The following is a 14,016-nucleotide window of genomic DNA, read 5'->3' on the forward strand; positions in this document are numbered from 1 at the left end:
GCTGCAAGGCTTTACCCAGGAACTGTGAGATCTCTTTGTTCCCAGAGCTGCAACTCCCATCCCATTTTTCCGCCTGCTTCATTGAGATGCAGATTTAATATGAAGTAAATAGCTCTTTGCCCCTGGTTCTGGTGGACTGAGGGGAGAGGGACATTTGCCAGGAAGAGGCCACTAGGAATATTCCACGGTGCATGGGTCACCTGAAGTCCTGTGGAAGTAAATGAACCATACACACACAGGAAATTTAGGTTTGAGCAGAGACAAACGGAGATGTTGACATTCACTTCATTATGACTCAAATAAAAATATTCAAGTGGGCAGCCAGGCTGAGTGAAGTTTTATGCTCGGGGCATATGCACTATCTAAAGGAAAAACAATTTTGAGGCTGTAAGGGGGGAAAAAAAGAGCTCATTCTGTTAATGACTTTATCTTTCCCCTCCCGAGGCTAGAAGTTCACTTTCAGACAGGCCACGTCAGGCAGAGAGTTCCACTCACCTGAAAGACGACTCTTGAGCTTCATTTTGCTGCTGCCCTGCTTGGGACTTTCCAGGTTTCCCTTGGATTCGTCGGGGCCGCATGAATCTTGGGGCTCATCCGTCCCAGGCATCTGAAACGCAGAGAGCACCGAGCTGATGGCAGAGGCTGGCTTGCAATCACCGATGAGATCCCCTCCCAGAAGCTATCTCCAGGCTTGAAGAGCAGCAATAGAGGTAATCACGTGAGGAAAAAAGGTTCCCGGGATCAAAGCACAGCCCCTCAGATAACCTGGAACATACAGCCTTAGGCTGGCAAGTTCCTCCCCAGCAGCCCCCACCCAGAGGCCATTTCATTTCTGGAGGAAACTTGTTGGTCAAGGTCACCCAAGTGGTCACAAAAGCCACAATGACAGGTCTCTTGACTTGTGGGCTAGTGCTTTTTCCTACAGTGCAAGTTGCAAGAAATATTAAACCAGAAATTTAAACTCAATTCTGAAATACAGTTAAATGTTAATTTTGGGGCAGCCAAATAACTACACCCCTTGGGTCCACCAGACTGTGCTACACCCCTGAGTACTGATTAAGCACTGCTCAGGCCACATGCAGGTAGCCCCATAAAGTCAGCCCACACGTCTGTACATTGTATAATGTCTATGCTATCAGACCCCAAGAGGTGATGCAGAAAGAAAGGTCCCAAGGTCTGCAGAGTCCTCTGAGAAAAGCCAAACATGCTAAAATACAACAACAAAAAACTACATTTATTAGAGAGGAAGGGGAGACTTAAATGCTTGAAAGTGTGTATAAAAAATTTGGGAGGTATATTTATATGTACAAAACTTATGAGATACATCAAACAATGAACTTGAAAATTTGAAATTTTATTTTCTGGGGCACCTGGGTGGCTCAGTGGTTGAGCATCTGCCTTTGGCTCAGGTTGTGATCCTGGGGTCCTGGGATCGAGTACTGCATCAGGCTCCCCAGAAGGAGCCTGCTTCTCCTTCTGCCTCTCTGTGTGTCTCTCATGAATAAACAAGTTTTTAAAAATCTCTGAAATTTTGTTTTCCTTTGAGATTCTGAAGGGAAAAAGTCATACTAATGAAAATAGGTAGGATTCATGTAAAGAAACATATATCAATTTAAAAAGACATAGAAGATATCCTTTGACATTTTATGGTCTTTGAAAGTCACATAATTATAATGTTTAAAAAAAAAAGCCACCCCAAATCCTGAATGTTAACTGATAATAAAAATTACACATTGCATATCAAATTCAGTATGTGAAAATGCATAAAACAGTAACAGTAATCTCTCAGGTAAACCCCACCTCCTCCTAAGAATTGTTTATATGTAAATCTTTTAAAATATATAGATAATATTTTTGTATTTTAAGTAGGTCCACACCCACCGTGGGGCTCTAACTCATGACCCCGATGTCAAGAGTGGCATGCTCCACAGACTGAGCCAGCCAGACACCGCTATATGTAAATCTTCTATGTAATATATGAGATTTGCAAAATTCTCCCGTAAGTTCAAGTATCTTTCTGGATGAGAAAGAGGGGAAAAAAAGGTCTGAGAAATGAGGAGATGCAGGCAAGCTGGGGAAGGGGCCTGATATATTAAACGAATCCTGATATATTAAACAAAGATAAATTTGGTGAATCCTTATTACAATGTCGGGGATTGGCAGGTCTCCAGGTTTAAATTATGAAGTAAAGGCAAGGGTGGAATCCTCAGGATGATTGTAGAGATCCTCAAGAGGGAGGTCTTTCCCAACCCCAAATTGTAACATTTAATTCACACCCAGTGCAAAAGAACCCTCTTGAAGACCTGCCAGAGAACCGGGGCAGAGGAGGAGCCATGCAAATAGGAATAATCCAGAGAGAGGCGGCAGGGCCTCCCCTTGACTCCTTTGCTTAATTTAAAGGCTTATGGAAAGAGCCTGTGTCCAGACTGTAAATAGCAATTACTTGGGACTGAGCTAAGTTGCCTGGTTCTTGCTCTCATACCGCCTGACCCAAGCTAACAGCCCACGGGGGAAGATACTCCTCAGCTTGCAGGTCATTACCTCCCTGGCGCCCATTCAGGGAGTGGATTGCTCTGGGGCGGCCAAGGCCCAGACCATCGGAAGGCATGTCTGAGGAGCTCGTGTCAAGGGAAGAAAACAATCTCAGGCAACTTACGAAGTTTCCTTCTTCCATTTTCCTGCTTTTCCAGCGTGGCCTCAGCTTTTCAGGCAATCAGAGGAATTCTGAAGATGGCATAAGCCCTCATAGAAGTAGCAGAAAGGAAAGTGACTTGCCCAAGGCTTTCCAACTCATTACAGGCAAGGCTGCGACTCCTCAGTCTCCCGATTTCCAGCTTCATGCCTCACTAGGATTTTCTCTCCCTCCATCCTTAGATGCTTTTTAATTACGTTATTGCTTTGGATAATCAACACCATACAGTATAGTTCATATACCTGAAATGTTTCCCATTTAATGTTCACAGGCAAGCATGTTTCTCAAGGTAAAAAATATTCTCTCCATCGACAGATGAGGAGATTAACAGAGACCCTTAAGTAACACCTTTTTGTTTATAACATATGTCCAAGATCCAGGCTAGATCTCATGTGTGCAGAGAATGGGAGTGCAAGATGAGTGGTGTAGTTTTACAAGACCAAACACGTACTGTGTCAAATCTGTGTTCTTGTGATATGAGCCCAACTGCAGCCAACTCTTCTTTATTTTCAGAATCTGAGAGAGGCGGTTTAGAAGAGAATCACAGCCTTAAGGAATCACTTTCTTTTTTTTTTTTTAAATCTCAAATGCACCAAAGAATGAGATGACATTTGGTTTCCATGATCTATAAAATGCCAATACCATTTCTTACACCAACGAAATCTTACTCTAAAGACGGTGTGTGTTATATTACTACCAAAAGCCTGTAACTAAAACCAACCAGAATGGACCCGGAGATATCTCAAAGAGGTGCCAATGGTACACTGTTGAGCTCAAGGCAGAAGCACAATCTTATTTCAGAACCCGCTGAGAGTGCACAGGATTCTGAATTTAAACAGAACCTTTTCTTCTTGTAACAGAAAACGGTCTGTCGTGATTTTAGGTGGTTTGTAACTCAAGGAACAGGCAGTGACATACAAAGTGCAATTCTTTAAAAAAGATTTTATTTATTTGAGTGGGGGGGATGAGCAGGGGGAGGGGCAGAGGGAGAAGGAGACTCCCCACTGAGCAGGGAGCTCGATGCTGGGCTTGATCTGGGAACTCTGGGATCATGACCTGAGCTGAAGGCAGATGCTTAACCCACTGAGCCCCCCAGGCACCCCACAAAGTGCAATTTTGATTACAACATGCCTCTCTTCAGTCTTGTGACTATTGTCTGAAAATGTCCACATTCTAGAGTCCCTTTACTGTATTATTTCTTTAGATGCACAGAACAAATCAAACTGTTTTGGGGATGATGTCATTTTAGTCATTCTAAAAAGAAATGTGCAAAAAGTTCTCCTGGAAAGCCTTTGGTTCAGCTGGTATAATCTATTATTCATCAGCAATTTCTAATTCATGTGTTATACAACAATGCCATTATATTAATGGGATCTAATGTAATTTGCCAATTTCCAAGTTAGAACCTTTCTGTTTGGAATAGTATTTTCTACACTGGTGGCCTATGAGATTCTCTCTCACTGAAGAAGACTCTTTAGCTTCTGGTTTTATGGTGAGGTAGTAGAGCAGAATGGTTAAGAACCTAGCTGCCTGGATACAAAAACCAGGATTATTAGCATATTAGTTATCCTCCTTGAACATCAATGTCCTCCTCGTTAAGACGGGGTTTGATGTAAGAGTTAAGTGATAGTTTTCTTTTTTTTTTTTTCTCTTAAGGATCTTATTTATTCATGAGAGATAGACAGAGAGAGAGAGAGAGGCAGAGACACAGGCAGAGGGAGAAGCAGGCTCCATGCAGGGAGCCCGATGTAGGGCTTGATCCCTGCGGGACTTGATCCCAGGACACCGGGGATCATGCCCTGAGCTGAAGGCAGACGCTCAACCACTGAGACACCAGGCATCCCAAGTGATAGTTTTTCTGATTAAAGATGGCAGATTCCCCCCCCCCCGCCCCTGTCTCCTCATTTGAAAGCACACTCAAATGACAGAGATTTTAAAATGAAAGACATAATCCCACAGGGCAAAAGAGAACAGAAGACAACAGCAACAAAATTCTGGAAACCAGTGAGCAGATGAACATGTGGTATGGATCCAACTTGAGAAAACTTAATGCTAAGCTGGGATCGGAGAAAGCTAAAAAGCAGCCCAATTTGAACAGAGACCCTCAAAAGCTCAGGAATTGCCAATAAAGGGTGTCTGGACGCGGGCATGTAGTGAGGCCAAAGCGGTGGTGAGAGTGGAAAGTGGCTGATGCAGGTATTTAGAATGGGTCTGATTTCGAGGAGACTCCCAGGCTTCGGGAACGACCTGGACAAACTTTGGTGTGCAACAGGATCACCTGGAGAGCCAGTAAAGCACGTGGAGGCTCGGGCTCATGGAAGCGGGGCAGGGCCTGGGCCTCTGGAGTTCACTGCTGCCCTGGACCCAACAGAGCCGGCTGCCACGGGAGACGCGGGGCCCGGCGGTAATTACGAGCGGACTCTAGAGAGGAAAACAGAGGCTCCTGCTGCCTCACCATCCATCGCCTGTCAGCCCCCGAATGAGGGGGGCTGTTACCAGCATGCAGCTCTGCATCGGCCATGTAGGGGCTTTAACCAGCAACTGCAAACAACTGCCCCACTCTCTGAACGAAGGGACAGCACCTGCCAGGCATCATGTAATTTCCGTGTACTACAGGCAGTGACATGGATTGTGCCCATGATACATAAATAGAACATTGGCATCAGAGGTGGCTTTTCATTATGTGAAATAGAAACAACAGTATTTTTTAGTACTTATTTTTTAAAAAAGATTTATTTCAGAGAGAGCTTGTGTGCATGTGTGCAGGTGCGGAGGAGGGGTCAGGGAGGGGGAGAAGGAGAGAGAGAACCTCATGCAGGCTTCACGCTGAGCACAAAGCCCAACCCAGAGCTCCATCTCACGACCCTGAGATCAAGAGTCGGAGGCTTAACCGAATGAGCCACCCAGGTGCCCCAACAACAGTATTTATTTTTAAAGGGTTAAAATTACCTGGTGACTAATGAGGTTATTATGAGGACTAAATGACAGTGCATTTGAGAGTACTAGCACGTACCTAGCATGGATCATAGAGGTATTGTGACGCTTCAGCCGAAACAAAACACCTCAAGCTTTCTCCCCACCAAGGCTGAGGCTGCCTCTAGATTTGATGATTACACAGACTGTGATCATAGCTCTGGACTGCAGAGATCAATGTGTTTAACTTCCTACCAACAAACGGTAGCACATTCAATGAATGAACAAAGCAACAAGACAAATGGCAACCGGGTATGCATATGCCATCTTGCTGGATTTGTGATGCGAAAAAAGCTCCATAAAATTACTGCAAACCTAACAACTAAGAAGACAGTTTCAAATGCATGTACCTGGAAATGCATGCTTCTGGAAGCCAGCTTTGCACAGGACACCAAGGATGATCTGAGAACACACTCTGGTCTTATAATCAGAGTAGAAGCAGTGACAGAGAGACAATAAAGGAACCCATGATTAATTAGAGGAAGAGCGAGGCTTCCGTAAAGGAAAAGCAGAGATCTCAGACACCAGGCTGTGCAGGTGTGAAGGGGAGAACAGACTGTGAAGTCCGGGAGGCCAGCTCCTGACTACAAGTAAAGTGGGCGTCACATGAGTGGGGAGACACTTTAGTTTTCACTAGATTGGAGGGCGTGACTGGGGCCTAAGGAAATCCACCTGAGAATTAGAGGCAAACCCACAGGGAGCAGGATGCAATGATGCTCCTATGGAGATCTCAGGCCCAGAAGACAATAAGAGGTGATTTAAAAACTGCAGAGCTTGAGTAAGTGGATTTGGGACAGCTGTATCAAGAGGGATCAGAAAGTTCAGGTAGATTTAAAGGTGAAGGGTGAAGAAGCCCAGGAAGAGATTTAAACAATCCTTGGGTCAGTTTTAAAGGGACACAGTTATTTTTGTTGGCCTGATGGAGGTGGCCTGAGAAATGTATGAGATTAGGACTGGAAAGGAAGCAAACATGAGACAAACCAAGGGGAGCCAGGCAGGATGATAATAGGCTGGAAGTTGATGTTGGTCAAGTGGGAGAAAATTTCCTGGGTGGAATTAGCCGACGCAGAGGTGGTGGTGGTCAAGATGCATAAGAACAAAGGATACGTTGGAAAACAGAAGAGTCCCTCATTCCGTATCTTTCACAATAATGAGCCCCATAGGCCAGAATCTAGAACAGTATTTTAGGGGAAAAAAAAATCTATGTCAGAAAGCAAATGAACAGGGGAAGTTAAAAAAAAAAAAAAAAAAAAAAAAGGCACCCAGGCCCAGCAAGCAGGGCTTATGAAAGAAGAAAGGAGTCTGTCTAAACAGCAGGTTAAACAGGAACTCAAGTGAGTCTTCCCAAAAGGAGATGGATATGAAACTCTAGAGGCGTATCCAATTACTACCCCCCAAAATACGTAGCAGAAAGCCTTGTTGCTCAACCCCTGGAGCATTCAAAGCCTGGGGAAAGACCAATCTCAAGGAGCAGGTGGCAGGAGTATTAGCCCTGACTGGCTCTTCAGGGGCGTGAGCTGCAGAATCATGACAGCCGGCCTGGTGCGTGAATCTGCAGTGGGTGTTTTTCCAGCTGAATAAATGGGGGAGGAGAAAGGCAGCTTTCTCTAGTCGAAGCACTGCTAAGAGGTAGTGGAACCGGAAACGTGGCCCAGGACTGAAAATGCCTGCACCCGAGAACACAGCAGCTCTGTCAGAAGCACAGTCCACACCCAACGCAGTGTGTCAGGGAGCCCTCAACTTCCATCTCAAAGTGCAAACGCAAATTAAGATTTTGAATATAAACCAAAAAAAGCACTTTAGTAGGTCCAAGTAATTTCACCCATCCGGGCTGGGAGGAAGATTACTGCCAGCTGAGTTTACTTTATTTATTTATTTATTTATTTATTTATTTATTTATTTATTTATTTATTTATTTATTTATTTATTTATGCCAGCTGAGTTTAAATTCACGGTCATGGACTCTAAATGACCACCACAGACTGAATTGTATTTAGAGAAGAATATTTTCGTCAGCTGGCCTTTATTTGATATGACTTGGGGGTCTCTGCTACGGGCTGCTGGGAGACCGTCCTCCCTGGGTCTCTCCCATTTCTATGTGGCTTTTGAACAGAGGCACGGGCTGTTTTTACTCTGGATTATCTATCTTTTCAAGGATGTTTGTAGAACAAACCACTTTGAAAGTCAGAGATAGTGTCTCTGGAGGAAGAGGCAGGTTTATTGTCTAGTATAATAAAGATAATGTCTCCCTCTGGAGCAAAGGGCAGTCAGATTTGCTTCAAGCCTATCATAAAAGACGTAGATTGCCACCAATCGGGGTTCCTTAGCTGTGATACAAATCCACCGCAGGTGCATCTACTCGAGCTCCTCTGTATCATTCCTGTAGGACTTGGGGTGACAGGGGGACATCATACAAACGTGATGCTCTAAACTAGGATTGAGTCCTAAACTGAGAATGGAGAAAGCCAAAAGTTACTGTGCCATCAGCAAAAAAGTCTCTGACGCAGGAATCTCATGTCTCAGGCCAGCATCCATGAAATTAAATAAGGTCCCAGGGAAAAAAGTCTGCCTGGGATAACTGTCTAGGAGTGAGGGATTGCCTCATTTTTCTAAATGTCAAGGGTACAGGTCCATTTACTCTTTGTTCATTTACATTTTACTAAAAGGGAAAGCATACAAGAGACTTGCTGTTGAACAAATTTGACTTTCTTGGAGCTGAAAGAACCATATTTGTTCCAGTGAGAAATCACCCAGGCTGCAGATGCTGAAGAGCACAGCCTCTCCCTGGCATCAAGAATCTCCTTTGTGAAGATGGAGCAAAATACAGAATAGGAGAAATGGAAGGAGGCCGTTAAATGCTTTGGTTTTTAACTCGAAAGGTGAAGGAAATTTAGGATTGGATGTTAATTACCTTCTATTTTAATGTCTCTGGATTACGATTTACAAGAAGATTTGAACTTGTTGAGATTTTAATTATTCGAGTGTCATTCTTATGTTGACATTTTATGTCTTTGTAGCACACCTCCAAAAAAGCTGCACTGGACAATGAGGCTAGAAATAATTTTGTAGGAGAAACGGCCTAGGGTTGAGTTTTAGCTTCTGGCAAATTCTATTCTTCTGGAGGAGAGGAAGAAACCGTCATTACCTTAAGAGACGGGTCCCCTAGGTCCAAGTTAAGAGTCTAGTACTTAGAAATGTTCTATAACTGCTGTCCAAACCATTTACGAGACCTCCTTAAGCACACTGTGACTAATACAATGTTGAAGCCTGAGCATCATCTGTCTTTCTCAGCAAACTTTTGAAGCCTTACAAACAAACCATGAGAAGCGTGGCTTTCATCTCCAACCATCTCCATTGCGCAAGCGAACCTGATCCCAAGGAAAACTGCAGGAGGACGGGTTGCACCCAGTTCATGCCATGTTTTTACAGTTCCCAGCACTTGAAAAAAAAATAATCTGCAGATGTCACAGAAGACATCCAAGCTCCAAATCCCTAGGAAGCTGTGCTGGCTCATCCCCCCGGTCAGTATCTACAGGACAGTGGAGCGTGGTGATTTCCCTTTTATGCTTCAGTCACACTCAGATTATTTTTAGGCTGCCAAAGGAAGCTCATTTTCCAAATCTCTGGGGCAGATGTTTGAGTGACCAAAGGAGAACCAGATGGCCATCAGAGGGGCCAGGGCCGGGAATGAATAACCATTCAGAAAAAGGGAATCAGCACAACAATAAATCAGCCCAAAGCGGCAAGAAGCCTGTGAGTTGACTGCTGAAATTAAAACAGAAATCTACTGACTGCTACACTAGAGTCACTGCTTTCCAACAAAGGGGACTCGGGACTGAAGAGGAAACCAGTAAAACTGAAAAGTAAAACTTGCCAGACCCCAGAATGCTCGGGTACACGTACAGCGTGTATGCAGAGCGTCAGATGCAGCTGGGGAAAAGCCACAGCTGATGTGGACTCAGGCACTCAGGCTGGGGCTCTGAAAATGGAACAATATTGTCCTTGTTCGGAGCCCGTTTCCGGTTTCCTCCCATTGATCATCCCCAAACAATGTGAATGGGCTTCACACGCTTTGTTGGTGATAATCTGATTTTTTATGTGAACAAATTAAATAGGTTTCTTCATCCCTTGGAAAGTTGGGGCAAAGAAATCACTTTAAGGACGTTGGACTGTAATCAGCCGTTGGCCCATGTGTGCCTCCCCGTAGTGTGTCTGTATGTGTCACCATCCCAAGGAGGGGACTGTGTCCTCAAGTGACTCAGTTCTTCAAAAATAACAGAAGCTGTGGATCCTAAGAAGGAGAATCTGTGCAGGTCCCTCCTTGGTATTGATTTCAAATTGAGGCAAGGCGAGTGCAGACGTTCTCTACAGAGCGGGAACCTAGCTCGCATTCTCACCATGTTCCATGACCTGGTGGGTGAGAAAAATGTGGAGCCTGGAGCTCTTCTTTGGCTTGTGGGCTGGCTACTAAAGGCAGATCCCAGGGTCATTTCTCAGCAGGAGCTGGCTGTCTGCTCCCCTTGGACATATTTCTGGGAACAGGACTAGGTTTTTTTTTTTTTTTTTTTTTAGGGAGGGGTCGGGAGGGAGATGGAGGGAGAGAAAAGAGATTCTTAAGCAAGTTCCACACCCAGCACAGAGCCTGATGTGGGGCTCAATCCCACAACTCTGAGATCACGACTGGAGCTGAAATCAAGAGTCGGATGCTCAACCGAGGCACCCATGTGCCCTTGATATTCCTTATCCTAAAATCCAGAATGATAAACCCGTGTGTGTAGGAAAACCCCAAGACACACAAAAACTAGCGGTGGGTGGGCTCTAAGAAAGACATGTAAAAAGAGACCCAAGAAGCAAGCAGGAGGGATGGAGGAAAGAAGATAAGGGATGAATTAAGACACTTCCATACAAATGCTTTCTCTATACAAATGTTTTAGAGAAAGTTTTACATGATTATCTAGCTTAGAAAAATAGAAGATCATTTTAACTGAACATACCATTTAGGTAGGTTTTAGATGAAGAGTAACTAGTTGGGCTGAAGACATTGCAGCTAAGTGTTGGTGTGCCGGTGAGTTCCAGGGACACCCTGAGGCCTTCCGTTGCCTCTTCTAGATCAACGTGAGTACCCTCAACTCTTTATTTTCCAGCACAGGTACCAACTTCATGCTTATTCTCTGATATAGATTTCGAAGGCTATGCACCTCTTGAAGAATCTGGAAAGTGGGGTGTGCTCGTGGGAGCCCACATGGGAAGCGGTAATAAGAGAGGCTGTCCCAGGCTCACACATGAGCTTCTTGGCAAACTGCTGCCTGGGGGCCAAATCTGGGTCAAGATCTGTTTTTGTAAAGTTTTATTGGAAGACAGTCACACCCATTAGTTTACTTATTGCCTATGATTGCTCTTGCACTGCAAGGGCAGAGGTGAACCGTTTCAACAGAGACTGGGCAGCAAAGCCTGAAATGTTTATGATCTGGCCTTGACAGGAATAGTTCATGTCCTAGCCCTCCAGCTCCCCACCTCCATCCCTATTCAAAGTCACTGTGAACAAACTTGAGAGGTCTTAGGAAACAAAACTTAGTAAGTTGGAGGGAAGGTATTGACAAACAGAAGCATCTTAAGGAAGCTGCTACTGGAGACAAGGCCTACGGGTCTACCGCAGTATTTCCTCTAAAAACATCTTTGGCATCCAGGCTTTGTGATTTGATTTTCAGATTTCATTTTTAAGTGACACTGGTAAGAGACTCATTTGAAATAACAAGGGTTCTCTTTTTAAAACGTGCTAAGTGTCACAGAATTTTTGGCCACCATCAAGATTGGTTTAATCAGATCTCTTTATTAACCAACCTACCACTTGGAAGAAAGGGAAAAAGATTTTGTTTGTAGGATAGCCTTTTTTGTTATTGGTGTTGGTAGTGAAAGGGAGGGAAATGACTCAGAGAAGGAAAGGGGGCCTGAAGTCTCCTAGGGGCTGGGGAGACTGTGGGTACCCTCAGCGGAGGAGCTGAGGGCGGGATGAGGGCACCAGGCTTCAGGAACCCTGTGAAGAGAGGGACTAGCAAGTGAGGAGGAGCTGGTGACAGGAAGTTGGTTTCAAAGGTCAACAAAATCCTATTCAAACTACTGCTCAGGACTGGCCCTGCTTTCACAAAAACAGGTGAGGAGGAAATCCTTCTCATCCTTCTTTTCTAAGGAGCCCTCGCTCTGCAGAAGCCTGCACTCCACCTGGTGGGCTGGCCCCGCTCCCTTCCCTTCCTCCACTCACCAGTTGGTCCCACTGCCTCCCGCCTTTCCATCTTCATGGCCACCTCTCTTGCAGCTCAGGCTCTGGTCGCTTCCAGGGGGGCTACGGCAAAGGCCTCCACTCCTGTCTCTGCTTCCACCATTGCTCTGCTTTTCTACAGTCTAGCTGTCTCTCTGCCTCACTCTTGAAGTAGCCTTAAAACAAATACTCTGACTCCATCACTCAACTTGAAAACCATCATTGACTCCAGCACTTGTAAGATAAGTTATTTCCTTAGTCTGGAACTAAAAGCAAGAGGGAACATCTGTGTTTAATAGACTAGTTGTTGATCCTTGAACGGGCTGTACAATGTCCTATTTGAGGACCACTGTGCATGTTGTTCTTCTGCTCTAGAATGTCACCCATTTCTGTGGGTGTTCCTATGGAATAGTCAAACACCACCCCATCCATTGAGCCCTCCTGGATTCCTGGGAGGAAGCAGATGTCTCTCTGCTGGGTCAATATGACATATGACTCCTGAGGATTTATTATATGGAAGAGGGGAATATGAAAAGTATAGTAATAACTGTAATTCATTATGGAATATAATAAATCCTCTTAAGAGAGGAAGACTGTGCCTCTTTGTATTCCCCAGAGTACCCAGTATGGCCCTCAGTATGCGGATGGCAATGTCAGGCTGGCTATAGTCTAATACGGGCTCCTACCAGGATCTGGTTGTGGGTACCCACAGGGCCACATTACCCACTTCTGAGGTTGTATGTGGTATCAGTGTGAAGAGTGTGAGGAAGAATTAGAGATGTCCTCAGCTTTTGGAGCTGAGGAGGGGGTGTGTGTGTGTGACACACAGTCTACCTATCTGCCTCTATTAGCTTAAAAGATAATTCCACAAATATCTATTAAGTAAATATGTCTGTTGCTAAAAGAAATGTTTGAATATCCAAACAATAGCTTTACCAAAAAATTCGTGAAAACATCTGCCCCACTTATAAATCAGGAGGGGTCTTTCTGATTTTAAGTCTATGATGTGAGAAACAGACAAGTGAAGTTGGCAATCAGAGGAAGTAGAGATGACACACATCTACACATAGATGGAACTATTAGAAAAGTCTCTTAGACAGATGAGGGGGAACTTCAAAATCTTGATAGTCAGAAGTAGGAGGAAGGATATTTCAAGTGGAGGTGTAAGAGAAAGAACCAGAAGGGAGAGGTATGTTTTTTTTTTTTTTTTTTTTCTGCAAATGTCATTTACTGAGATCAGCCAGTACTTACATAAAAAGCTAGGCAATCAATAACAAGGAAACAAATAGCAAACAAAAAGCTAGGCAAGCCAACAACAGTAATAATAGAGGTGGGGAAAACTCTATTAATTCTAAAAAACCCTATTTCTTTGAGAAATGTCTGCCCTGGATTCCACAAGGGAACTTCTGATCTCTTACATTTTGCTTAGTTTTTACTTCCAGGCTCTGGACTACCATTTTGTATAAGATGTAGTGAAAAAGAGAAAAATACCCAAAAAACTCCAAATCTTCCATTGCTCATGAAGTCTTCCAGTGAGGTGTGTTTTTTTCTAGCATATATTGCCTATTTGTCTAACTCATCTATGCACTGTCAAAATGGTTTTGTCATTTTCCTAAAAAAAACCAACACAATAACTGGAATTGAAACTAAGTGGGGATATCCTGTTTCTCTTAAGAGAGTAAGAATCTGACTGTATCAGCACGATCTCCATTTACAGTCTCAAAAGACACACATATCTCAAGGATTTCTGTTACCTTCAAGGCTTAGTGAAGCTCATAAACAAATAAGATAGATTTCCTAAGCTATACGGTGCACACGAGTCACATTATCCCATTTTTTTTCCTCCAGTGTAACTGCCACCATTTTGTCTAAAGCAGAAAAAGTTTTCATTTCAGTTTCATTCCTGAACTGCCCACCTTCTTCAGGTCTTAATATATCCTACTTTACATTTCAATGGGTGAATCACAGATTTAAGCTCCCAAAGGACATATAAAACTAAATTATTAGGGGTGATACTTATAAGAGGGAAATTCATAATAGGGGCAGGGCTGAAAGGCATCTTGGAATATGGTAATGGAATACACGAAGACAGGAA

At 44.0% G+C, this 14,016-nt stretch overlaps 1 protein-coding gene across 6 annotated transcripts in view; it reads right to left on the reverse strand.

Moving 5' to 3' along the window:
* Positions 1–14,016, reverse strand: part of PDZD2 (PDZ domain containing 2) — a 358,446-nt gene that overhangs the window by 49,808 nt on the left and 294,622 nt on the right. For all 6 annotated transcript variants that reach the window (XM_077896342.1, XM_077896341.1, XM_077896343.1 and 3 more), the window contains one exon: positions 496–607. In XM_077896342.1, coding sequence (XP_077752468.1) covers positions 496–607 — 112 coding nt within the window. The remainder of the gene's footprint in view (positions 1–495; positions 608–14,016) is intronic.

The sequence above is a fragment of the Canis aureus genome, chromosome 4 (genome assembly GCF_053574225.1).
Source record: "Canis aureus isolate CA01 chromosome 4, VMU_Caureus_v.1.0, whole genome shotgun sequence".
Lineage (NCBI taxonomy): Eukaryota > Metazoa > Chordata > Mammalia > Carnivora > Canidae > Canis > Canis aureus.